This window comes from Fringilla coelebs, assembly GCF_963513975.1.
Source record: "Fringilla coelebs genome assembly, chromosome: 16".
Taxonomy (NCBI): domain Eukaryota; kingdom Metazoa; phylum Chordata; class Aves; order Passeriformes; family Fringillidae; genus Fringilla; species Fringilla coelebs.
Window position 1 is genome coordinate 16,383,497 of NC_140042.1, and position 26,997 is coordinate 16,410,493.

The following is a 26,997-nucleotide window of genomic DNA, read 5'->3' on the forward strand; positions in this document are numbered from 1 at the left end:
CCCCCCTTTTCGCGCTCCCGGCAGCCCCCGCGCGGCGCGGCCGGTCTGTGTCGGTAAGATGGCGGCCGTGAGTCTGAGGCTCGGAGATCTGGTGTGGTGAGTGGCGGCGCAGGCTGGGTGGCGGCCGCGGAGCATGGCGGGCCGGGCGGCTTTAGCGGAATCAGGCTGCGGCTGCGGACACGTAGGCGGGGCTGTAGTCGGCCCTGGGAGCGATGCAGCGGGAGCCGATTCGGGCTGGGCCGCGCTGGGCGCTGTCAGCCCGCGGTGACTTCGGAGAGCGGCTGTGGGCAGGGTGGGGCTTGGCAGGGCAGCGGAGTGCAGTGTTGGGGCTGCTGCCGGGTTGTGGGTATCGCGGTCGCCGTCCCTTGGGCGGTGTGGCAGGAGCGGCGGGAGGCAGCCTGGAGCCAGGGCACCGGGCCGGCGGGAGGCGGGCTGGGCGGTGAGCCGGGCCGGCACTAGGGAGGCTGGCGGGGGCGGCGCATTACGGAAGCTGTGTCAGATGGAAGGATGAGGGAAACGGGACGGAAGGACGAGCGCTGCGGTGTTCCCTTGGAAGCACGGGCTCACCTCCCGAGGGATGCGAGAAGGGTTAGAGATAGAAAGTGTTTAGGGAGAGCCACGCACCCGTTTCTTGGCAATGCTTTATGAAGCAACACAACAGTCTAGCGTTTCGTTGCAGGTTGGGGTGTCTCTGTGGAAACCCCCAGAAGCCGTTTCCCCTTGTCACTGCGATCTTACCTTCAGACAGTCAGAGCTGTGATTTTGTGTTTCCTGGTGGGGAGAAGTGAGAGCATTCCACGCTCCCTGTAAGCACCGATTAAGTGTGTAGGTTTTGCTATGCTGGATGGGCTAGGCTGTCCTGCCAGAGCTCAAAGAAGTAGCTAATTTCCAACACGTGAAAAAAATGCATGCATTTATACTGATAACCCAGATAAAAAGAAGGCTCTGCTTCAGGCTGTGACAGCTGCAGCTCTCATCTGAAAAATTTACAGTGCTGGGAAGTTGTCTAATTTATATAGCAAAGTAAGTAAAGATTAGTTACTTTTACCATATTTATTTCAGATGAAAATTTGGGGAGTGTTGCTCTCAGTGCTGGAATGCAGATTATCCTGCTTTAGTTTTGTACATGACAGCCAGATGCTGTCCCTAGAGCTGTTGCAGGGAACTTTTAAAAATCAGACAGCAACAGCAGAAAGGGTTTGCTGAATTTTTTTCTCAGTACAGTAATGGGAGCATTGAATATGAGACATGGTCATGGTCACAGCTCTTGGCAGTGTTGCTTCCTGCCCCTGGCTTCTGAATCCTCTGTGCAGCATTGCCATCTCAGCGGGCTGCAGTGCCGCTTGCTGTGAAGTTTTGCGTCAGGAGCTGTTGGGCCTCACAGGTTCTTTGCCCCTCTCTTGCAAGACAGTTACTAAAGGGGTTTTGTGAGTACTGCAGTACAAGTCAGTGACAAGGGTGAAATAAGGATAAACTCACCAGGAAAGCTGGTGAGCTGCAGGCTAAGACTAATGTTTCTTCCTCCTCTGTGATTATTTCTAGTATTGCCTAGTTTTCATAATGGAAACATTTGCATGTGTAGAAAGTAAGCTTTTCTGCCTTTCTTTTATGGCTCTTCTTATCTTCAATTATTGTGGTGGTGAGCACCTGAAGAAAGTGATAATGGAACACCTGTTGAGGGGATCCTGCTATTAATGCCTTCCTGCACGAATCAGAACTTCAGTTTTCTGTGCTGGGAGTTGGTGGCTGCTCTGCTCACCAACTCCTCTGGATAGGTAGAGAGAAGTTCTCAACCTGAACTTTGGTCTCATTGCCTGCCTCAGTTTTTTTCAGTTCCCTGTGAAGAAATCTCCACACTTATGGTGCTGCAGTGCCTATTACTCTTGTATCTTGCAGACTGTGTTGCTGCTGCTCTTCTCTTCAGTTCTGGCAGTCCAGCAAGGTCAAACAGACTGTCCAGAGACCTGAGTTAGGTGCAGATGTCAGCTGTGTGTCCTGCCTTGAACAGAAAGTTTTGACTTCAAATTGTAACTCTCTTATTATGGAAAGTGTGACATAATATGAAAAAGCAGACATTGGGATAGTTAGTTTTTTCTCTGGTTCTAGTGCCTAATAATTTCTTTTTTTTTTTTCTCTAGGGGGAAGTTGGGCCGTTACCCTCCATGGCCAGGGAAGGTGAGGTTTGTTTGTATTTATTGTTGCTTTCTTAGTTTTTCATGGTTTGTGGTTTTTTGTGTTTGTTTTTGGTTTTTTTTGTTTGGGTGTGAGTTTTTTGTGTTTTCCTTCTCTGTAGGGAAAGCTTTGCTTGAAAGCATTTCAGTTGTAGATTAATACTTGTTTCCTTGTTTGTTTATTTTTTTACACATCTACCCCACAAATCTAAAGTGTGAACTAGTTTAGGGCTTTATTTGATATATTATCTCAGTCTGTCAGTAGGAGCTGGTAGTTCATGAGGTATAAAAAGCCAACAGAGAGCCAGCTCTGGAACTGATTGTGTTTCCCAAATTTAGTTGTTTAATCCCTGTCATTTTCCACAAGACATGTTTCTTTTCTTCCATAGTAAGTTGGCTGACAGTACTGTGTTAAATAATGGAAATAAGGAGTGTGGCTTCTCAAGATATTGTTTTAGAGCTGTTGTTTTTGAGAATTATCTGGGGTAGTTTGATCCTACTTCTGGTTTGGTTGGGGTTTTTTCAGATGAAAGATTTTTAAAAAGGAATTTTATATGCCATTTCTATTCTTTCTACTTCTCGGAAAGACCTTTCTTTTATCTTGTATGTCATATGAGGGCTAAGCACGCTGAGGTAACAGTATGAGTCAGGTAAAAGAATAGTCAATGTGGCTGACAACTATAAACATTTGGTTATTGGGTCCAGTTAACACCCAGCTCCTCTACACCTTGTAGAGGTGTCACCTTGTAACTGAATGATAGCTTTTCTCCTTATTAACATTTTAAAGTTGATAAGCAATTTATTCTGCAAGTAAAGACAAAGTTTAAATTCTTAAGGTTACCTAAGTGGAACAAATTTTTATTAATGCAAGTTATCCTCCTAATATGATTTAAAAAGATCTATAGTAGCTGAACACCAGGTGGTAAGATCACAAAATTTGTCACTATATGCTTTTTAATTATGATTTCTAATTGCCTTTAGATTGTTAACCCACCTAAAGATCTGAAGAAACCTCGAGGAAAAAAGTGTTTCTTTGTGAAGTTTTTTGGAACAGAAGATCAGTATGTACCTCCTTGTTTTCATCTGGGGAAAATATTGTACCACATAATGTGTATCTTTTCTGGAAGAGATACTTACTAATATTACAGTACAGTGTAGCGTTGTAAAGGATTCCCTTTGAACCACACAATAAAAGAAATTCAACTATTATTGCATGCTATAGTTGCTCACTGGGGTGTATGAAGAGTATAAAAACTTTAGGATTTGAGTTGCTGTGATGATAGCTCACCACTTTTTAGGTGTGACATGACTGCGTCAGATTTTAGCATATAATGAGAAAGGTGCAGCTCAGAGGTTTTTTTTTTTTTGCTGCCAGAGGAATAAAAGTAACTATATAATTGTCATTTGTGAAAGAATATACTGTCCTCCATGCCGATTGAAAACTTTCTTGCTGTGCTTTTGGAAGACTTCACAGTATAAGAGAGTCAAAACTGTTTTAAGACTTCCTTTTTGCAAAGCAGAATTTAATGATTTCAAATGTGAGCAAAATCATAGTTGTCTTAGATTTAAATGATTACAAACTAGGTAAAAAACCCAACCAAATGGCCCCTGAGAACTTGGATATTTTGTGAAACTGAAAATTATTTTGATAACTTTTCAGTTTTCCTCTTTGTTTTCTGTTATTAAGTCATGGAATAAAGAAGAAAATTGCAAATATCTGTGGAAGACTAAAACCCCCTTTACTTTTAGGAAGAAAGGTGACTGAGGCCATTTCATTAATGTCTCTTAAGAGGTTATTTTTCACTGCTAAATTATTTTTGCATAATACTAAAATATTTTTTCATTAAGAAATGAGGTCTAAACTTGATGGAGTAGTAGTAAATGCCACGTAGGAATGGGAATGTTTGGGCCTCTTGTAATTTGAGGCAGGTGAAGGTTGATTTGAGGCCAGAGAACGTTTTTTGGTGGTGTTATTAAATATGATTATTTGAGCTAATAAATTCTGAGTTGAAGTGGATTATTTCTTTCCTGATTATTTGTTCTCAATTTTTGTATTTCATATTATTGAATCAAATACAGATTTTTTTGGTATTGAGACAAGTGGTCAAATATCTTGGATACTGTAGCTGAAATTAATAACATAATTGCGAGTGAAGAGTTCAGAGCTGCAAAATAATCAGGATTTATTACAAGATTCTAGAGCTGTGACCAGGGCAAATTTGGTCATCTGGTACAGTGAGGTAGTATGGTTGTTGTCGTGTAGCCCCTTGCCCACATCTCCAGCTTGTGAAATTTAATCATATCATGCAAGATAATCAAGAATTAGAAATTTGCTTGCTTTGATTGGCACACTCTATCTAAAAATTGAGTAGAAATAAATACTATCACCTTTCTTTCAAATAATGCTGATAGAGAGAAGAGACAGAAGCTTGTGTGCCCCTTCTGTCCTGACTTGGAATGTCAAAAGGCTATGAGCTGGTTTGAGCTGTGTTGTTCTAACCAGTGTGTTGCCTGGGAAAGTTCTCATGTTTGAGCACAATCAGCCAAATCAGGAAAAATAGAAATTATTTCACTTCAAATGTGAAGATGAAGAGGAAATCACTTTACTTCTTTTGTACAAGTAAACTAGCGGTTTTTGCAAATACTTTTTTCAGGTGTGTGTATAAACAGGACTTGGAAGGTGACTGAGAGAATGTCACCACCTTATGACCAGCCTGAGGAACAGCAGAGTGCAGAGCTGTCACTGTTCAAGGGGAGATGAGGAGTGCACTTACCCATACTGATGGTCTAGTGCATATAGCTTCTTTTTTAGCACCTCACTTCTTCTGCCATGTTTACACTGTATGATGGCGTTTCTGTACCATGGATCCATTGCTGCAGCTTTTCTATTACTGCCTTACCCTTTGAGGTTGAACAGAAGAGGATCTGGTCATCAGCTGTTCACCTCTTGTCCAGTGCATATAAGGCAAAGGCGATGCTGATTTCTGGGTCCCTCCCATGAACTTCTGAGGGTTTTGCCAGCCAGTTTGTCAAGAGGTAGGCCATGTCAGACCCTATTTTAGTCTTCCTTCTGAGGATTCCTAGGTGCCTTCTGTGGCCCAAAATGCGCCTGTTTCAAGCTGGGTGCAAATTGTTCCCCACTAACTCATGTGGCTTTGGTTTGTCCTACTAAAGGTTAAGGAGAAAGATGTTTAGAAGTAAAAATTCATGTGCACGAGCAGATCAGAAGGGTAAATAAAAACGTACTGATGACTTTGGCAGTGGTTTTGGTGTAGTGTATAAGTTTTGGTTATTTGTGAAATTCTGGCTAGCTCAGGATACAGCACAGGGAAAATGCATTTTCCTTTTTGCAAATTGAATATTACTCTGTACTGGGCCTTTGCAATGCTGCAGTGACTAAGGAAATAGATTAACTGGAAAGCTGTGGGTACTTTTGGTCCAACATACAGAGGTGAGAGCATGAGTGCCTTCAGACTGTTCTCTAAATCCTGGCTTTTGATAAATTTTCTCCAGAGCTCTGTGCTTACTCCATGTGTTGTGTTGGTGATGTTAGTTTCTTCTGTTACTTTTGAAGGAATGGGTTTTCTGGAAGATAAGGATTCTCTACCCATGGGAGCAGATTTTGCTCATGTTTAAACATAAAAGTACATATATGCTTTACCACAGTGAAAGCCACCTGATGTTCATAGTAGTGATGTAATACCCATGTCCTATTCTAAGTGTGTGCAATTAGGGCAATCATGTAATGTCTCTTTATTACCTTGTTCTCCAAATTGATAAGGTGTTTTTTCTAGTCTGCCTAGGAGTTGTTTTTCCGAGTGTCTCTTCTTAGAGTAAGTCACATTGAAAGGATTCTCTATCTAAAATCAAGAACAGTTGATGTTTCCTACCCATAGACCTGACAAGCATGTAACAATTCCATTACAGGAATCTAAACAACAATTTTAATTTAGTTTAGAAGTGGAACTTAGACCTTTTATCTGTGTTTCTAACTGTGCTTCTCAGGTAGTATTTAAAATTCCCTTTTATTTTTGTTTCCATGCTACAGTTCTGTTGTAGGAAATCTTTGTAGATATTTCAGTTGTCAAGTAAGAACTTTTTTTTTGCTATGTATGTACATTTATTGCTTTTAGTAGTTAAAACTAATAGACTGGCTGGCCCGCAAGTCTTTCTTGGTGTGTGTCATACAGTTAAAAATAGTTTCACATTTTTTAGCCTGTTTAGGAATTAATTATTAAAACTTAAGATATAATTGCTTTGAAGGTATCTTTTACTGTGAGTCTATAGAAATACTAGTGACCGTCCTGCAGCCATCAGAGATGGGTGTACAAACACAGCCATTCACCTTTCTTCCCCATTTGGTATCCCCTGATAGCCAAATGGACTTGCAAGTCATGTATATCAGTCTTAACAGGAGCCTGTGACAGCCCATTCTTCCTTACAACCTTTTGTAGCATCAGTGTGAAACTAAATATGGTGGGGTCAAGGGGCACTTCCTGATTTTATATATTAAGGGAAAAAATGGAGGAAGCTTGCAATTGAAGATAAATGTAATAATTTGCAGCCTGTTTCCATCAGGCACAATAATTTTAACACAGCACTCATTACCTTTCCATCTTCCATGTCCTGTTGGGATGAAAGCACCTACCCTTTTCTTTTGCCACTGTTTTCGCTGGTTTTCAAGGAGAGAGCAAATTCAGGATGTAGTCTTTCTGAAATGTTCTTTCAGGTCCTGACATCAGAAAACACTTGCTTTAAATTTGCCAGCTGTTGGAAATACACCTTTGTAGTCTGAGGGTCTGGAGGGATGGGCTGAGCTGATGGAGAGGGTGAGCTTGTGTTCCTGGTACTTCTCAGTGAGGCAGATTATCCCATGCAGAGCTCTATGTTGCTGTAGCAGAGCCAGCTGGAATGTTGTTTAACATCCCTGCAGTCAGAGTACCATAGCTGAAAATCACTACAGACAAAAAACTCTTCCGTCTTGTACTGAGGAGGTATTTTATTGCACAAATTTGAAAAACCTAATGCTTAATTTCCTTCAGTATTGCCCTGCTTCTGGGATTCTTCTAAATATCCTTTCCTTTATTCTAGTATGATACAGTCATTTTTGTATCTTTTTCCTAGGAGTTTATGTACTGAGTTGCAGAGTTTAGTTGAATTACTTAATATATGAGGGTTGGGATGTTCCCTTTTAACAAGGGAAATCCGTCTTGATTTGTCGTATGCTCGCACACGCTGGCCTTGTAAATAACTAAGCAATTTTCTTTTGACTTTTAGAATGGGTTGTGTTAGCATTTAGTGTGGGCATCTAAAGTGCTACAGTCTAAAGCAATAAAATTTTTCCCAGACTGTGGTAAACAGAAATTTGGAGACACAGTGCTACTGTTTTTTATCCCTAGCTATATGGTTTGCAAAAAGTGAGGATTGGTGGATATTCTTCCATCTCGTTTCTGCAGCTTATCATTAGGAGTTGGTATCTGTAGACAGGAAGAGAATGGCTGGAATGGTGAAGGCTTGAAGATCTCCTTGCCTGTGCCATGGATTTCAATCTGGTGTCTCTGCATCTCTGTGTGGCTGCAGGTCACTTTCATACTTGACTCTGCTTATTCTAAGTTTTGCTTATTGTTCATGTTTATAATGTGGATTTGACATGAGCAGTGGTTTTCTAAGAGTGGTATTTCGGAGACGATGAGTAACAATGTGGAGAAATGAAAAGAGAAAACTATTGCTAATGAGTATTTTTATTACATCTTTTCACTTTTCATGTAGCCCATTCTTTACAGTTGCCTGGTGACTGTGCAGCAGTATGAATGCAATGTCATCTTAAATATGACATCTTCAGTGTCATCGCTAATGTTTTTTTCATGCATGGATTCATTGCTGTATCGGGAGAGAAACAGTAGTTCATTTTATATGTTGTATCCTTGAGACTGATCTAAATACTGGGCTTCATTGGCCTTGAGGGTATTGAGATCTTGTGTATGAACATGAATAATTTTGTTTGGGGAAAAGTTCTTTTGTTTTCAAGTGCTTGAAACACTGCATGCAATTGGTTTGCGGACATTGGTGTCAAAAGATACTCATCTCTTATAGAAGGTTGTCCAAGTAGGTGATGCATAAACAAATTGGAAAGGAAAAGACCAATTTAATTTTTTCCCTGTTTCTTTAAAAGTTTGTTTTTAACTGAGGCAGCATTTAAGATTGTTTTTCACTTATTAGTTTGTCTCTGAGATCTCTAGGTCTTTGTTTTGGTGGATCACAAGTGCCAAGATGCACCTTTGAAGCCAGGAATCAGAAAGCTTTGTACTTCGGGCAAAGGAAAAGGAATGAGAAAGGTAGCTAATGAACATGCGCAGTGAGGAGTGATAGGATGTGCAGAAACCTAAGAGAATGCCTTGAGGGAAAATAACTTATTTTTATTTAGAAATTCAGTCCTGCAACAACATTTAACATGCTTTTTTATATATTTGTGGTCCAAAATTTTGTTTCCTTTATACATGTAATGAAAGGCTTCTCATGAGCTGGTGCTCTGTGGTACACAGGGATGTTTGTCACTGTTTGTCATACAGGCAGGCTTTACAGTGTTAGATAATTTTAAGGCATGTTTCACAGTAATGTCTGGGCAGCTGTGAGAGATTTCCTGAATAGCTGCTGGACTCAGATTCTAGTCTGAATGAAATTATTTGACTTGCTATATAAGGTCAGTTCTTACAAAAACGATGTAAACAAAGTGAAAGGATTCAGCTTTGCATGCAGGAGCACTGGGTTCTTTGGAAAGGACACTGGCATTTTCCAGTAGGTTCTAACAGGTCTTGTCTCTGCAAGTGAGACCCAAAATGTTTCATTCTACTTTCTTAAAGTTGATTCCTGATTACAAGGAATTTACAAACAATTGCTATTGCCAGTGAGGAGGAAAGGTCTTAATATAGTTATAGAGTTTATTTTGTGAAGAGAGGAGAAACAATCAAAATTCAGTAAAACATTACAATTATTTTTGTTGTTTTAATCTTCATGTTCAGTTTAGCTATACAGTGTCGGAAAATGCAGCCTTTAAATCACTTCATTTCCTTGCAGAAGCTAGACTGCACTGGGGAATATTTAAAACCCGTATCCGTGGATAGTCTATGTAACATAGTAATACCTGGGGACAAGAGAAAGTCTGATTGCCCCAGTCAGGGGCAAAGGAAATAGTTCTTTTTTCTCAAAAACAAAATTATCGTTTTCATACAGAATACCTGGGTACGTCAGAAATCAGTTCACCAATGAGCTGTTGCTTTTGTATTAACTCTGTGTGGTCATCTCTATAGTGAGAATACATAATTTTGGAGGTTTTTTCCTACAGTTTTTTAGACACCTGTGTGCTCAATATATTTGAACCAGGGATTGATAGCTGAGTATTGTTAGGTGAACTTTGCTTTCTCGAGTAGATTAGTGGTATTGCCTACTTTACCTGGAGGCATGGGTCTGTGGGTGTTCCTCAGGGTGAAAGGAGTGCAGTCATTGGGCTGCCATTGTTTTAAATGCATCCTGTGATCACATCCAACAGCTGTTTTGTCAATAGAGAATAATGCTTAGGGGGGGACAGTGCTACGATGAGAGGACATAAAACTTAAGAAGTAACTAAGTGCCAGAATAAAATTCTCAGTGAATTCAGTAGTGGCAGCCCTTCAGTTTCTAGATAGGAAGTGAGTTTGGGCTCAGTAGAGCTGGGGTAGAAAGTGTAGCTGTGTGTTTCTCAAAGCAGGACGATTTAGAAGGTTGCAGTTTGGAGAATTATAACTAGCTTCTTTTTTTGTTTCAAGTGCCTGGATCAAAGTGGAGCAGCTGAAGCCCTATCACCCTCACAAAGAGGAAATGATAAAGATTAACAAGGGTAAGCGCTTCCAGCAAGCTGTGGATGCTGTAGAGGAGTTTCTTAGAAAAACCAAAGGCAAGGACCAGGTGAGTGGGTTCTTTTTCACTGTGTGCATTAAAACAGGTTTTGGCATGAATGGTGATTTGATGCTTTGTTATGTGAAAGAAGTTTGTTGTCTCTGGCAAGTTGAGGAGGATTGTGTTTTCCTTCCTTCCTTTGGTTTTTGGGGTTTATTTCCTATCCTCTATCCTTCCCCATTAAATCTTGTTTGGTAGGGAAAAGTGATTATTGAATTATTAAATGATGAAGAAACGGAAGAGGCTAATTGATCTACTTGTGATGATTTTATAAATCAGTCTTAAGAATTTGGTATCTACTAGTCTTGTCTTCAGTGTGTTGGAAGTTCACACAGTCCTGGCAAGTCTTCAGGTGGCCTGTTGTGTTACGTGCTTACTTAAACTGGTGTGTTTTTGCAGGAGAGCTAACCAGGAACTTCACTCACCAACTCCAAAGGTCTAACAGATACGTAGTTTTCAAGTTACTGTGCTGTTGTTTTACTTGATAGTAATCAGCACAGGGTCCTTCACATCCTTGGTTTTGCATGAAAATCATTCCATCTCTTCTCTTCTTTCCTTACCATCTTCTATTCTATAATCTCTCAGGCGTCTTCCCATAACTCCACTGAAGAGAAGAATCGGCGTAATCCCAGTGAAGAGAGAGGCAAGCAATCTGCTGGTGAAGAGAAACGCAAAGCCAGTTTGTCTGAAGGAAAGGTGAAGAAGGGCACAGGGGAAGGAAAAAAGAGGGTTTCTTCTGTCTCGTCAGAGAGAGGATCAAAATCACCCTTGAAAAGAGCCCAGGATCAGAGCCCCCGAAAGCGGGGGCGTCCACCCAAGGATGAGAAGGTTTGTGTTGTGCATGTCCTCCAGTGCCCGTGGACTTGGCAGCTGGACTTGAGGGCTGACTGGCGCCTTGACTAACAGGCCAGCAGGAAGAATCAGTTCAGTATCCCTTTATTTAAGCTTTTACATGTTGCTACTTCTAGACCATTTGGCTGCCTGATACCGTTTGCAAGCATATTGTTGATTCTTCCTGTGATTTTTACCAGTTAGTTGCTGTGAGTGGCTCTGTTTGTATCTTTGAGAGGGCTTTGAAAGCTCTCTCTGGGGACTCCATTCTTTCGTCTTGTCATCCCTCGAGTTCAGTTTGTGTGGGAAGGATTAGCAAAGAGATATGGGTCTTCATCTGGCTCCTGACTTCTCACATCTCATCTACTTCGTATGATCAGATGATAAGTAGTTGCTCAACTTCAACTTCAGTACTCACAAAGAGTGATATATCTTTAAGGGCTAGGGCTTAAAGAAGAAGTTCGTAGCTTGAGGAATCCACCAGAAGAATTGTCTTCATTCCAGCTTCTGTGCTTTAGGATATGTTCCCATCATCCATTAAAAGGAGCCTTAATACTTTATTCCTACTACTTCCCTGATATTTCTCTATGTTGTGGTAGCACTTTGTCTACCCTCATATAGAGTTCCAGCCTTTTTATTATGTAACTCGCTATTGCGGTCTAGATCTTCCTATTCCAAATGGATATTTATTTTAGTGGATTATTACAAGTCACATCCTTCATCAGCAACTACACCTGAAGACAACTGGGAGACCTCAACTGAATCACCATACAGCAACAAGCTTGCTCACCTGTGCTTCAAGGGGATCACGATGTGCTTCACAGTCTTTCAGTCAGGATGCAAGTCAAGATGGTGGTCCTTACTCTCCAGAATTGTGGATGGATTGGCCTTCGCTGGTTGAAGAGCAGACTCTCTCTTGATGTAGTAAAATGAAGCTAATCATCTCAGATATTAGCTGTGAAGGCATCATAGAATAGAGTCATAGAATATCCTGATTTGGAAGGGACACATGAGGATCATCAAGTCCAACTCCAAAGATGTTAAAGGAAGTATTGGCTCTTTTTTTGCACCAATGTCTGTGAAATTAGGCTGCGCAACAGATCCCATCAGTTTCTTCTTTTGAGGGAAGTTGGAGGAGGGGAGAAATGTATGCATATTTATGAATTAAAACTAATAATTACAGAACTTGTCTTGACTGATGCAGGAAAATGCTTCACTGGCAACAGAGTTTTCACTTTTCTAAGTGTCTTCCTATAAGCATGTTGTGTCTCCACATATTTCTGTTTAAATAAGCCACTAGACCTTTTTTTTTCACTTGCAAAGTGATTCTGTGTCTTTGAGCTGGATTCATTCCAAAATTATCAAAACTAATGGCTGGGAGAATTCTAATTGTGCTGACACATTGCATGCATAGGTTTTGCTGTGTTATCTACCTCAGGACATCAGAGTGCTTTGAGTGAGCTAATTGTGGTAGTTGACATTATTTTATGGGCACATGACAAGCAGACTGGTTTTAAAGTTGCCACACAGTGGTGGCCAGCTGTGTGATAACTTCCTGGCCACAAACCCGGAAATTAAGCAGGATAAGGTAGGAAAGTAAGCCTTATAGCTTCTTGAAAGTGACAAATAAAATAATTGCTATGAAAATACAACAATACTGCCTTAATACTGATTTTCAGCCTATGAAATAATTTTAAAATCTTGTCTTCTTGCCTGGTTCTCATAAATTCCTCAAGTTCTTAGCCCTAGAGTAGAAAACATTTATGTTGTTGTCCTGAATTAATACAATCCTAGGATTTGTGGGTTTTTCCCTCTGTCCCAGTCCAAATCCTGGCTTCCAAGTAAAAAGAATGCATAAAAATCCAGAATCCAGTCTTTGCTGAGATGCGCTCTGTCTAGACAGGCTCTGTGGCCATACATGATGATTCACATACTCTTATTTTTAAGCTTATATGAATATATTTGAAGGAGCAGCAGAACTTCATAGGTATCGATGCATGTTTTATCCACACTTTACCAGCATGAAGTATGCAGGACTCTCCCTTGGCGCTACAAGGTTGGAGACTGATGTCTGCATAGTCTTGCTAACCCTCATACTGTTGCATTGTTCTGGGTTACCTCCAGGAGTCTTACTCTGGCTGTTTTTGCAAACAGTGCTCTTCTTCTTCTGCGTGGATACTAAGGTATATTGTGAATTTTCAGGAAGTAATTTCAGAGGGGAGATAATATGACTCCATTTCTGAACCCTCATTTCAGAGGAAGACGGCACGTATTATGTAGAAGTCCTGGGCATTCTATTCATGTAGCATAAAAACCTAGATGTCTATAGCATATATCTATGCCCTACAGCATAGAGACCTATTTTAGCCTCTGTGTTTTGGGGGGGAAAATAAAAGATAAAGTTTAATCTGCTCATCAGTAAAAGCCCAGTATGTTAAGTACTATCATGATACTACAAACCGGGGCCCGTGGAGCAGATGGGGCAGCCCACATAGCAGTTTGTCACATGGATTCTGCAAACTTGAGCAGATGTGGCAGTCAATCTTATGCTTTGAAGGTTATCCTGATAACAGGTAGGCTATTCTATTGTGACAGGGTAGGATTAAAAGAGTTCAGACCTCTGATTGTGATGATGTCCTTCACTCATTTCTTAAGTGTTTTGCATCCACCACCAGAGGAAAGTACGTGATCAAGCATGTTTGTTTTCTGCTCATTGCATAAGTGCAGTGATTCCTCTTAGGTATGAAGAATGGACTCTCCAGAAGCCATAAATCTGGTTGAAATCCTTAGCTGGAAGTTGATGCTTTTCTCGTCTCACCTGTGTTGCTAATACTCTGTGTTTAAATATGAATGCTGCTGGAAAGGCCTATGAAATTGAAGGCTTTTGTAGTGATTTCAGAGCTCTCTATATGTGCTCGAATGATCATCGTGGTGTGACCTGCTCCTGAGCCAGGTTTTAAGCTCTTTCTGATCCTCCTTCTGTCTCCTCAGGACCTCACAATTCCAGAGTCAAGTACAGTGAAGAGAGTGATGACTGGAACAGTAGCTGGATTTAAATGGCCACCAAGTGTGAGTGAGGTGAGAAGCTTTACAACGTTCTGAGTTTGTGGCAGCAAATCTCGAGCCTTTTGTCTGGCTGTAAAACAGTGAGATCTTACCTTCTTGTGTACAAACATACTGCAGTATAACAAAGTTGGACAATATCCCAGGTACTTCAGAAGTATGCCGGGAAATGAGATTTCTGTCTCTGTGGAACTACTTGCAGATTCACACTAAACTTGCTGTATTAATGTTTACACTTCTTGTTTCAATAGCGTTTCTGTGACTGACTTCCCAGAAGTGGAGGTGATGTGGATAGTCTCTCCCTGTCTGAATGCTATCACATGGGGTGCTTACATTTGATTTCCTTCACAAAGCAGCTTTTGAAAGCTGTTTGATTTTGTTGAATAAATGAGTGATCAGTAAAGCAGAGTAAGAGCAGTGTGATTCCAGGCTAGTATGTATGATACTCACTGGGGAGATGAGGGATCTGGGCCTTCAGTCCTTGTTGCTGTTAGGATGGGTTTGCTTGGCATGTGACAATCTCCAGTCAATTCTCAGAATGCTGTTTTATGGAATTACTTAGAACCTGGAAAATAAGTGGTTTTATTTGCTTGGGAGAGGAAGAAGTGGAAGATGAATTTTCTTCCTCCCATGGTAATATTGCTTGTATATTTCTTTGTTTTTCCTACAGATGTCCAAAAATGAGGAATTTGGTTTGAATGGCTTTAGTTTTGAGAATGAAACAAAATGTAAACGACTTAATTGAAACAGGTTCCTTGTGACAGCTGATACATTTTATGTTTTCCGCCTTAGGCTATTGCTCTCATGCAGCTTAGGAGAGCAAGGGAATTGTGCTGTGCTAACTCAGCGACTCTTTGGATTTATTTCTGAGGCTGTATTTTCTCTCTTTGTAGCCTGTGAAGGACAGTGATCCACACTTTCATCACTTCCTGCTGAGCCAGACAGAGAAGGTAAGGATTTGGCAGACAGGATCATGTTGCTGGGTTGCTTGGAGTCCTGCCCTTTGCTGGAACCGAATACAAGGAGTATGTGTAAAGAGCCCAGAATTCTCTTCTTTAGGGGATGGCAGTTAGATTAGTTGAAGTACTTCCAAGCCTTAAGATTTAGAGTGATTTAGCATTAAGTACAGTGAATAGTTTTAAGTAATTCAAGATTATCTAGCACTAGTTTTTGACATATTTGATGTAATAAATTGTGTAGAATGAACAGGATGGACAGGAAAAGCTTTTTTTGTGTTCAAAAATCCTGTTGTTTGATTGTTTTTGATGGTTGTCCTGTCAGCTTCTTCATCTGGATAGGCTTGCCAATTCACTGAATGTTGCAAGAGAACTTCCAGGGCCAGAAAAGCTCCGTGTAAAATACAGCCTGTTTATCTCCTGACAGTCAGAAGTCTTGCAGGATTTTATATTCAGCAGTGAACATCAGGAGGAAAAGGAAAGATCAAATTAAGCATAAAAGGATTTATGTCTCGCTGAGGACCTGGGCAGAGCCAGAAGGATTAAGAGCTGCTAACAGTTTTATCTGTATGTCTTGGTTTGGAAAAGACAGTTGCCTGCTAAAGGAGACAGGAGCCTCCCCTGAAATGAAGAGTGCAAACCCTCCCCACCCCTCCAAATTGCTATGAATTTTAAATTAAGGGGCTCTCGGGCAAAAAATATGAGAGCAGGAAATAACAGTTCTTTAATAGGGAAGGAAAAAAATAAAATGATAAAATAAAAACAATGCAATACACTAGAATAACACTGACAGAGTCAGAACACAACCTGACACCCTGTGGGTCAGGGTGTTGGTAGCAGTCCAGTTGGAAAAAGGGGCTGCAGTCCTCCTGGAGTGTCAGGCGTGGTTCTGTTGGAGCAGGGCAGTCCTGTAGGAAAGGGGTGTATTCCTCCTCCGCAGATCCGTGGAAGCAGCTGCTGTTCCTCTGGGAGTCCAATGCAGAAGAGCTGTGTTGGGTGTCAGAATCTTCCAGGTTATATTGGGGTAGGAATGCTTGGCTCCTCCCTCTGGGTGGAGCATCTCACAGTAGGATGTTATAGTTCTTATCAGTCATGTGGTGACATTCAATAGCCTCTTATCAGCAGATGTTCCTTGCTGAGGGACCTTGGTTATGATCACTCAGGAAGAGAGATAAGGAGAATTGCCCACTTGACACCAGATAACTGCCATACAGATGGCAATAGAATACATCTTGCCTTGCAATCTGGAACACTGTACAAGCTCACAGTAAGCAGCATGGGGAGGAGCAGCCTTTGCCTTAGCATTTGTAGAAAGCCTTCTACATGCCTTCTCATATTAACCAGAAGGTTTTGGTTCCACAGCTGCAGAGACATAGTGTGCATAGATGAGAGGCTTCATGGCAGGCTTCAGAGAGCTAAATGTAGGAGTAGGGATGGCCCAGGTTCTGGTGCCTCCAGAGGAGCCTGTTACAGGAATGACAGAAGGGAGTTTGCAGTGCCTCTGTTAGAAGACAGTCTGAATTGCTGGGGCAGGGTGGGAAAGAACAGTCTTAATATCTTGCAATATATGTCAGGTTTTATTTTCTCCACTTGAGGGAAGCCCCAGAGTTGTCCTGGTTTGAAGGTGGTGGTGGGTGGGTGAGCTGCCTGCTTCTGTGGAATATGGATATGGTCTGTTTGCTCGGCAGAGTAAATTAGCACTGTCCTTCCCCTGAACCCTTTGTCTTCTCCATACAGCCAACTGTCTGCTATCAAGCCATCACAAAGAAACTGAAGGTTTGTGAAGAGGTAAAGCAAATCTTCATTTTGATGGATGTTTATTGTTATGAGGTATTGCAGTTCTTCCAGAGATGTGCAATTAATTGTTTTTATTATTATTTTTCCCTCTCTCTTCCCTACCCCCCTGCCCTCGTCCCCCCACCCCACTCCCTCAGGAGACAGGATCTACCTCCATCCAGGCAGCAGACAGCACAGCAGTCAATGGCAGCATCACACCTACAGACAAAAAGTAAGATTTCCAATACACTTCAGCCATTTCCGTCCCAGCTCACACATGCAGCCACTCTACAGCCTATCACTGAGAATGAATAAACCTAACATTTCCCTTTAACTGCACATTCCTTCTGTCCTTGCGTAAAACTATTTGCAGGGCAAGGCGGGGGAGAGGCTGCTAAAAACAAAGGGGGCTGTGCAATACAAAATTCAGAGTAAATTCTGTCCTGGAAATATCTACAATTCATAGTGTTTCTGCTGTTGCCTTTTTCCATAGGTACCACTGCAGGTGTTAGCAGCAGTATTCCTAAGTTTTGCATGAGATAGGAAGATAAAAGGGGATCTGTCTCCAGTAGTTGACTGGGGTCATTTAATCACTCTCCAGAGCATGCAGAAGACAAGAGGAAGAGGGAGGTGTGTTCTCCCATCACAAAAACTTTGCTGTGTAGCACATGAGCTTTTTGGTTTCTCTTAACACCCCCATTCTCCTTTATAGAGTGAGAGAAGGCTAACTTGAACTTCCTGTAACTTCTGCTCTGTTCAGCTTGAGGTCAGGTCATTCTTGCTGTTTGCTGTTGGGGCAGTTCATGTAGGATGTCAGTTCTCACTTGTACTGCAGGGGAAAAAAATAACAGTGAAGCTGTTCAGGTTAAACAGTCTCTCAGGAGAGTGCATCTCAGAGGTGGTTGTGAAGGAAGGAATACTTCTGCTGGTTTCGCGACTTGAAAGTAGGTGGACCTTATTTGGGCCATGTAAAGAGCCTATAGTGATTTGCTCTGCCCTAAGGGCAGAAAGAAAAGGCAGCATGGCTAGCTGGGAGAGGACAGGTGCTGCTGCAGTGTGGCTAATTCTGCAGAATTAACTACTGGATTTGCCTGGTAGCTTTTGTTGTGGTGTTACCTTGGATATAACTGAATGCTTCAGAATCTCTTTGAAAACTGTGGGTTTTATGGGAAACTGCATGATGGGCAAAAGGGTTCTTGCAGCAATATCTGCAAGAGGAATTTTTGTTGCAGGTGATTGTAGGGACTTGGTGGCATATTGTCTCTTTTTTGAATGGAGGGAGCAAAATTCTTTCCAGCTTGTGGGTGGAGGGTAAGGCTGTTTTCTGGGACTGATGATGACCTGTACTGGCCTAATACTTCCTTTCTTCCTGTGTCCGAAATGGCATCTGTAGAACAGGGACTAGGTCTTTGGTCTGGCATGATGCTTATCACAGTAGTCTTTGCTAGATTTTATTAAAACTAGGTTGCTGATGTATCGTTCAGTTGTACAAGCAAGCATTGTATGTGTGACTTAGTTTTAAAGTCAGAAGACTAATAATTAGAGAAGCACCTGCTCATTTTAAATGTTCCCTTTAACTTCAGTAAGGCAATGACTGTCAACAGAAAGCACACAAACAGAAATTTAAGTAAGCAAAAAACCACACACAAACAATCCACCCCAAACAAACAAAAGAATCCAGACCATCCAAACCTTTAATATTTAGGTGATCTTCTGAAATAGGCGAAAGACTTTCTTCAGGAAATTGTTGGGGATGCTTGGTAAGCAAAATAAATTCCAGCTTGCTTTTAAAGCTCAGTATTTGCCCATTGTAGCTGTGGTTGCAGTAGGGCATGTTTGTTTGGGTATTTTTTTGTGCTGGTGATGCTCCAGTTTGCTCATCATCATTTCCAGCACCATGAGAAACTAACACTGATTGCTTTTTCTTGCATTAATGTTTATCTATACCCTCAGGATAGGATTTCTGGGCCTCGGTCTGATGGGAAGTGGCATTGTCTCCAACTTGCTAAAGATGGGTCACACTGTCACTGTCTGGAACCGGACTGCTGAGAAGGTAGGCATGTGCTTAAGCCTCTGCTAAATATTCAGTAGCTCATGGAATCATCTGTCAATGGTGTCTGGGAGGGGATGCCAAAGAAACACAAGGATATGCTTGCCACCTTGTTTTGTCCTCTTTGCTATGTGCTTGTTGGTGGGTGTGACTAGGTGCAGCTGTGGTCTGTTCTAGTGTGGTCACTCTTATGTCAGCAGTCTCACCCCACTGCCTTTTTGTGTGAGAGGAGAGAGTTGTTAGAAAGATTAAACCCTTGTATATTACACCCGTATATGTGTTGAAGAATGAGATGTAACATGCCTCTGAAAATACTGCAGATGTGTATAGCCATGGTCAGTGTATTGTGCATCTGTGAATAGCCATGAAAAAACTGCTCACGTGAATTGCCATGCAATGTATTGTGCCAAAAAGGCCAGGTGCAGGGAGTTATCCCAGGAGATTGAGGTACAGTAAGATGCGCTGCTCAGCTGCAGGTTAGTCTACATCTATTGTGCTAGTCATGTGATAACAAGTGTTCTGTCAGAGACCTGCTGTGTCATGAGTCCAGGATGGAGAAGGGCTTTATAGGAGTATTCAAGCTGAAAATGGAGCTTATATTGCATTGCGCTTATATACTAGACGCTGTTACTCTTGGTAGTGGAGGAGGAATGTAGGTAGCTGGGGGAGATATGGTAGTTGTAAAATGCTGGGGAATAGCAAAGCAGGAAGGGCACTGTGGTTACTTTGTTAAAAGGGGACTAAAATATTTAGTTTTTTCAAGAGCAAAACATGGCTGATATGAGGGGATAGGGTAAGAAGGAGCTAATTTGAAACAGCAGCCCTCTGAAACACACTCATCTTAAATGTGCATATTCCTGTTACTATCCAGTAACATAGGTTGCTATGTCTTTTAACCAATTTTTTTTCCCTAAATCTTCCTTTTTTTCCCCTAATAATTTCTTGTCAAACCCACAACATTCTTACCATTTCACCATAGAATTTTGTTTCTTTGTGTCTTTTCTTCAAAGTTCTTCACCTGTTCTTCAGAAAAGCTGCAAAAGAGCCCTGTGCACACACATATGTGCGTGTGTAGACAAAGCAACAGAAGAATACAACGTTGTTGTGTAATTAACATGCCTATCTCCTTTGGAGTTGTGTCCAGCAGTAGAGTTTTTACAACAAAAAGCAAAGAATCCTTTTGCTCTGTATTTAATTTGTCTTACCTTTGGACTTGTGCCTTTTGCAGTGTGATTTGTTCATCCAGGAGGGTGCACGGCTGGGAAGAACCCCTGCTGAAGTAGTCTCCACCTGTGACATCACGTTTGCCTGCGTATCAGATCCAAAAGCAGCAAAGGATGTAAGGATTAACTCTTATTTTACCTCACTGGTTAGACTATGAGATGGCAGTCACTGAATGCCACTTCTGATTCCTGCTAACCACAGTAGCCTGGGTCATTGTACATCCTGAGCAGTGCAGCTGTGTAAAAATAAAAGTCCTAACAAAAATTAAGCATTTTAAAAATTAAGTCTTTGAGGGCAGGGTCTGATAACTGTCTGGGGGTCTGCCAGGCTCAGCTGGACTCCTGCAGAAGTGGGGTTTCTCTGCAGACACCCTATTGCTTTACCGCTCTTCTGTTCTCCACAGCTGGTGCTTGGTCCAAGTGGAGTGTTGCAAGGGATTCGCCCAGGGAAGTGTTATGTGGATATGTCCACAGTGGATGCAGACACAGTCACAGAGCTGGCCCAGGTAATCACTGAACTGAGCCTCTTAACAGCAGCAGGTGTTCATTCAGCAGCAGTTCTTCAGTTTCTGTTGGTAATAAAATTTCTAGAGGTCTTTGGGAGAGTCTCAAGTTCCAGGCAAACAAGACAATATGTCACGTCTTAACCAGCAAACAGTGTTGGATGAGATGTTCCCTGGTGATACCAGCAAAGTTGTAGATTTGGCAGAGCTGTTACCTGACACCATTGCAAACAGTCAAATTTGGATCCCCTAAGAAATATTTGTAGACAGGTTGGTATTCTGTAGCAAACTGGAGAGTGAAACCCTGTCTGGATTAATGACTGATGAAATGCATAATCTGCCTAATTTAAGTGCTCTGGTTGGGGAAAATTAATGCCTTCACATTTCATTCTATAGAAGTATTATTATAGGATTTCTGTAAAAGTGTTCTGATTACTTCTGCTGTGGTATCTGTGATTTCTTTTTTGGCATCTTGCTTGTTCCCCACTGCCCTAAGGCAGCATGTTTGGTTTTACAGGGAAAGGGAACTGGTTTTGGTCAGGTTTTAAGTAGACACATTGTTGATGCACTAGTGTGTAACATTAATTTGGAGAATGCAGATCACTCATATTAGTAAACATCTGGCTGAAGAGATCTGTCAAAGGCCTTTCCTCTGTGGGAAAGAGGGGAAAATATAATGATCAATCTTCTGGGATTCTTATGCCACATATACACCTTCAACATTGATCCCTTGGCCAGTATATGGTGCCATGACTAAAGCATGTCAGTTCAGTTGCTTAAAACATGCACAGTAGTGATGGGTGCAGGAGTGTCTTGCCTGGACCCTTTTGGTCCTAATCACACTTTGCAGGATACATCACAATAGTGCTTTCCTCTCCTGTTGGAGCTATTTGTTCTGCTTTGAATTTCTGTCCTTAGCAGCAGGCATGCCCTAAATTATGTTCTTGCTGCTGTTCATGCAGCTAACCAGAGATGCTCTTCTCGCAGGTGATAGTGTCCCGAGGTGGTCGCTTTCTGGAAGCACCAGTCTCAGGAAACCAGCAGCTCTCTAATGATGGAATGCTTGTGATCCTGGCAGCTGGCGACAGGGGTTTATATGAGGACTGCAGCAGCTGTTTCCAAGCCATGGGGAAGACCTCTTTTTTTCTAGGTAATTGAAACATGGAGGGCCTGATAGCAGTTTCTTAGTGCAAGGACTGGGAATTTCAGCAAGGAGTCTGTGATGTATATATCACCTTTGCAGTCCGGGAAATTGGCTTGCTGCTCTGGAACTTCGCTAGTTTCAGAGCCTGCAGGCTAAGGTTTCTTTTTTGAATGCTGGCTCATTTTGGAGGATCTGTGATACTTTTGGTTTTAAATCATATTTTCTTATTATTTCTCCATTCCTTTGTGTGCTTGGAAAATGGAAATATTTTCTGAAGTCTTTCAGGGCAAGGGAGAGATGCCAAGTGCCTGATGACAGGAATCCAGCAGTGTTACTGCTGTGTGGGCTGGGGAAGCAGGGCTGCTACTTCTCTTCTGGAGGAATCCCAATGGTGTGTCTCGCTCCAGGTGAAGTAGGCAATGCTGCCAAGATGATGCTGATTGTGAACATGGTCCAAGGCAGCTTCATGGCAACAATAGCAGAAGGACTGACTTTGGCTCAAGTGACTGGCCAGTCCCAGCAGACCCTTCTGGATATCCTCAATCAGGGACAACTTGCCAGCATCTTCCTGGACCAGAAGTGCCAAAGTAAAGTTCTCTTACATTGTTTTCTTACAGGTTATTTTTACAATCTAGGAGCTTTTCAGATAGTGGCAGAAGGTAGAAAATAACAATCTCATCTTCATCAACCTGGGATAATGGTTAGTTTAAGCATTCTGTAAATGAAGAGCTGAGTTCCCATTCCTTCCCCTTCATAGCTAGGACTTCTGAGAATCTGAGTTAGGAGTGCTTAGGGCTTAAGTCAGGATTTCATTGCAGCAGGGTAACAAGCTGTGTAGAAATCTGAGCTCACTTTGTCAGTGGGCAGTAGTGATATCAATCTGCTGTGGCCAGATGAAGATAGAGAGTAGAAAAACAGGAGAGTTAAAAGTAGTGATGAGCAGTGGAAAGAGATTGGTGTTGAATTACAGCCCCCTGCAGCATGGGCTTGGCTTACTTTTGTCCTGCTTAATTTTGCATGGGTTCCTCTCCGCAGATATCTTGCAAGGAAACTTTAAACCTGATTTCTACCTGAAGTACATACAGAAGGATCTTAGATTAGCTATTGCACTGGGCGATTCTGTCAACCACCCAACTCCCATGGCAGCTGCTGCCAACGAGGTAAGAGTTGTTCAGTGTTCAGATGTGTTCTTTAACATTTATTCAACAGTGCCATTTGTCAATTAGAGACACAGATCAAAGAATTACGTCATCTCTAAGACAAGGGAACATATTTCTAAGACTGAAATATTTTTTGACTAGGGTAGCATTGTATTTGTTTTGATTGTAGAGACCCTTAGAATGTTACATCAGGAAACACAGAAAGACCTGGCATTTTCTGATCTGCACTTGGTTTATTTGACATACAGTCTGGTTCTCTGGTTGCAGTGGTCAGCAAAGGAGTTTTTCTGCTGGGAAGAGGCTTCACACAAGAGCAGGCTCTGATCCTTTTCTGATTTCTCTTTAGGTCTATAAACGAGCAAAAGCATTGGACCAGTCTGACAACGACATGTCCGCAGTGTACAGGGCCTACATCCATTAGGCTGCACCCTTCTTACTGTTCATACGATGATGATTGATTAATATTATTATGATACTGGGTTTTAACTCTGGACCAGTCCATCTCTGTCTTTCCATTTCCTTTTATACACAAACTTTGAGACCTGCTGTGGTGAGCCTTCCACTGTGGCAGGAGGGGGGAGGAGGGGGCTCGGATTGTTGCAGTTTAATTAGAAAAATCCATGCCATGCACTGACAGTCATGAGACAAAACAGCGGCAATTGTTCAGAAGCTCTGAGGCAACTCTGCCAGAAATCTGCTGCTTGGCTGCTTTAATTTTCCTCTTTGTTTGCTAGTCCAAGATGCTGTTTCTAACAATCCCTTTTCTTCTTTGCTGTGAAATAATGCAAGTGTTGGACTCTCTGCATCAAGGGGACAGGGTGACATACATCCCATCTACCTGTGAATATCACTCGAGTCCTTGGTCCCAAGTAAGGTGAGGAGCATGCCTGCTAATTAGCCACTGTTAGAGACCAAAGCACCTCCCATGGAGGAGAAGGGCAGTTCCAGAGGGTAAGGGGAGCTGAGTGCAACACTGTCTTGATTCAGTTTCTTTTTAGACTTCCACTTCCCCACCTTGATGGAGGAATTCCTGTACTGTTAAAGACAACACATTGCATCCATGTCTTCCCCTGTACAGACAACTACAGCTTAGGGAACACAAACTGTACTGAAAATAGGAGAATGCCTATGTTAATGAAGCTCCTGAAAGGCTTATCATAGCCCATCCAAAACATCATTGGAAAGTAACACCTTTGCATAGAAAACTGCAAGACAAACATAGTGCCTATAAAACTGGGCTAGAGATTTTACTTGTTCCTGGCCCTAGCTTATGTTATGTTACTACTTGTTTGTTTTTTTAACCCTGGTAGTCAATAATTACAAAGGTGTCTTGGATTGCAGCAGTGTCACAAGCAGAGTGGTGAGTCTGAAAAGGGAGAGAAGAATGATCCAAGAGATTGAGATTCCTGAGCTCCTTTCCACGCTTTCTGGCCTTTGCATGGTTGTCACATCTCTCAGCCTGTTTGCCCATCTGTAAAGGTGGGTGATGGTTACCTACCTCACAGGGATACTTTTGTGTACTGACTAGTGATCTTTATACATGTCAGATTTTCCATACATGTTCTTAGTGTTACTACTTTGGGTACAAGATAGCACAGCACAAGCCTTCTCCCTGTATCGGTGAACTCTGCTTGTGGCCACATACCAACTTCTAGAAAGACCAGTAACTGAAACTGGGGAGGCTAATACCACTGCTGAGCTTTAGTCTAGAGATGGGTGACATGAACTGCAGATGCCAAGGCTAGAGATCAGAGATGCTCTCAGTGCAGATAGCAGAGCAACCCAGAGTCCAAAGGATGCCTGTCACAAAAAATGCACGGAGTGTGGCTTGGTTTTTGGGTTGGTTGTTTTTTTTTTTTTTTTCTTTTTTTTTTCTTTTTTTTTTTTTCCCCCCAATTCTCAGTATTAGCCTTTTGGGAGTGTTCTTGCATTTTAAATTCAAGTGTTAGAAAAATGCCAGTGAGAAACTTTGGCCAAAATCACTTATCAAGTGGTACAATCTCCTTCCTCCCTTGGTCTGGGATTCTGAAAGGAAAGAAGACAGATTCAAATTAGGTTGTGTTCCTGACATCTGCCCCTGCCACCTTATTTTTTTTTTCTAGGAACTTAATGGCTGTGTAAAGAAATTTTCCCTGGGTTAGGATTTCTTACCTGTCCTGCTTTGTGCAGCATGTGTGTATGGTTCAGGGACACCTTGTTAAGAAAGAAAGTGTCACATACTCATTTTGTCACATACTCATTGAATCACAACATCTAATGCCTTATGCTGTAAACGTTACTTTGAGTATTTCACCTCCTGTGATGACTGTTCCTTGTGGGCTAATGCTGTATTCTGCATTACTTATATCCTGTAGTGAACACCTGGCAACAGAGCTGTCAGACCTCACTGCCTGTTGGCCACTGTGTGTGGGCAATGGTAGTTCCAGTCCTGTGTTCCTTTGACAATGCCACTGCCATTCTGTATGTAGGTATTCATGTTGAAGGCATGTAAAATTGCCAGGATAGATAACCATTGACCTGCTTTGGCACACTGTTCTCCACTCAGAACTCCACAGTTAGCATCTGAAGTCCTTTGTTAAACATACTATAGTTTAAAAAAAATCTCTCATATGAATTGTACATTGTGGGCATCTGAGGGAAGTTGTGGGTTTGGAGGCAGGAAATGAGACTAAGGGAAAAAATTTTTTGGGAGAAAGAAGGAGGTACAGTCCCATGGGCATCCCCCACCTGTCCCTGCCCTCTTGGGCCAGAGTGACCGTAAATGGTTTGACAAAGGCAAGGGAGGATCTTTGTTAGTTTGTGGTGCCTCTGGATACAGAGAGAATGCCAAAGGAGCTCTCAAGTCCTGTGACAGGTATTTCATAATGAATTCAAAGTACCAGTCCCACGGCAGCTCACTGCTGCAGGGTTTGTTTCTAGAAATACTGTAGTTCCCAGAATGGAGATGGTTATTTGTGTGGGAGTGGCAGATGTGGACTAGTTGAACACTGTAATTTATCCTGGAAGGGTCTGACTGCAGCTTTCAGCCATTGTGGGTGGCTGTAGAGTGGCTGCAGTGCTGCCTGGACAGCTGGGCAGTCACAGGTGTGCCCGGGAGAAGCAGGAGGAGACCAAAGAGCTCTGATGTGGCTCTGAAGAGGAGGAATGGAAATGGGGGAATCCAGACTGTTCCAGATGCCATTTGGGATTGCTGTCAGTCTCACTCAGATTTTTGTATTTATGTCTGTAGCCTCTGAATGTGGATTTGAGTCTGTTCCTAGGCATGAGATTTGAGGGAGGGAAGTGGGGGAAGCAGTGATTGAGAGATGCTCTAATAAAACTGGCTAGTTAAATGTTGTCCTAATATTGTTGACAATTCTGTAAAGTTTCTTTTTATGAAGATTTGTTTTAGAAGTTTGCTTTTTTTGACTCCCTCCTTTTTAAAGAGAAAATGTGACACTTGTGAAAGCTTGTAAGAAAAGCAGTTTCCTTTTTCCTCGATGATAGATCCCATAGTTCATTAAGGTTGTGAATTTTTATTTTCCTGCCTTGTTTTTAATTAACATTTGTCATTCAGAATAGGATGTGTGAAAATGTTTAAATGGCAAAGATTTTTTTTTTGTGCAATTAACAAAGCTACTGGCAAAAAGAATAAAACCTTTCTTGGTAACAGAATGTTCTTGTGGCATTTTCTAAAGCCTATCAGAGCTGTCTTGGGACATTAAGGAAGTATGTGTTCCTCAGAATGCTAGAAACTCAGAGCTGCTGAAAACCAAGTAATCTGAAAACCGAGTAATCCTGAGAGCACTTCAGTCATTGCTCAAGCTTGGAACTGTCAGTGAGGCATTACAGAGGATAAGTTTGCATAAATTCCATGCTCTGTGTGCAGAGGCCTACGTGCATCTGGGATGTGAGGAGGATCCTTGGTTTTAATGTTCTGGTGTTGATGACTACTTCTGTTAGGTTTTGGGCTGGGATATTCATCCTTCTGGCATTCGGGTTTTTTTGAGTCCAGTGGAAGATTCTTGTCCGTCACAGGAGGGTGGAATGAGATGAGCTTTAAGGATCCTGTAAACCCCAGCCATCCCATGAATCTGTGAACAGTAATTCAGCAGTCAATTCGGTATTCCAGGATATGATCCTAAACTGAAATGTTTACAAGCTCTGAATACTGCTTGTGGATAACCAGACACTTGTACACCAGTAGCT

The 26,997-nt window shown here is 41.9% G+C and overlaps 1 protein-coding gene across 4 annotated transcripts; it reads left to right on the top strand.

Annotated features, from left to right (window-relative positions):
• GLYR1 (glyoxylate reductase 1 homolog) lies at positions 1-26,457 on the top strand. 4 transcript variants are annotated; one of them, XR_014616565.1, is made up of 17 exons: positions 1-96; positions 2,139-2,175; positions 3,153-3,232; positions 9,974-10,112; positions 10,689-10,931; positions 13,926-14,012; positions 14,891-14,947; positions 16,691-16,741; positions 16,888-16,961; positions 18,683-18,782; positions 20,008-20,118; positions 20,407-20,508; positions 21,493-21,655; positions 22,057-22,236; positions 22,685-22,809; positions 23,156-23,683; positions 24,151-26,457. XR_014616565.1 is itself a non-coding variant. In XM_084216831.1 (16 exons), the coding sequence occupies exons 1-16, from the start codon at positions 59-61 to the stop codon at positions 23,228-23,230; spliced, it is 1,662 nt and encodes a 553-aa protein (XP_084072957.1). In that variant the 5' UTR covers positions 1-58; the 3' UTR covers positions 23,231-26,457. The 4 variants fall into 4 exon arrangements, 3 of the variants coding, with proteins under 3 accessions (XP_084072957.1, XP_084072958.1, XP_084072959.1); XM_084216831.1 differs by having other exon boundaries at positions 23,156-26,457; XM_084216832.1 differs by having other exon boundaries at positions 25-96; positions 20,410-20,508; positions 23,156-26,457.
• The last annotated feature ends 540 nt before the right edge of the window (positions 26,458-26,997 follow it).

Excerpts from the sequence above, each read along its gene's own strand:
- GLYR1 (XM_084216831.1), top strand. The coding sequence starts at position 59 with ATGGCGGCCGTGAGTCTGAGGCTCGGAGATCTGGTGTG. Across the intron at positions 97-2,138 it reads AGGCTCGGAGATCTGGTGTG|GGGGAAGTTGGGCCGTTACC; the intron begins GTGAGTGGCGGC and ends TTTTTTCTCTAG. Across the intron at positions 3,233-9,973 it reads TTTTTTGGAACAGAAGATCA|TGCCTGGATCAAAGTGGAGC; the intron begins GTATGTACCTCC and ends TTTTGTTTCAAG.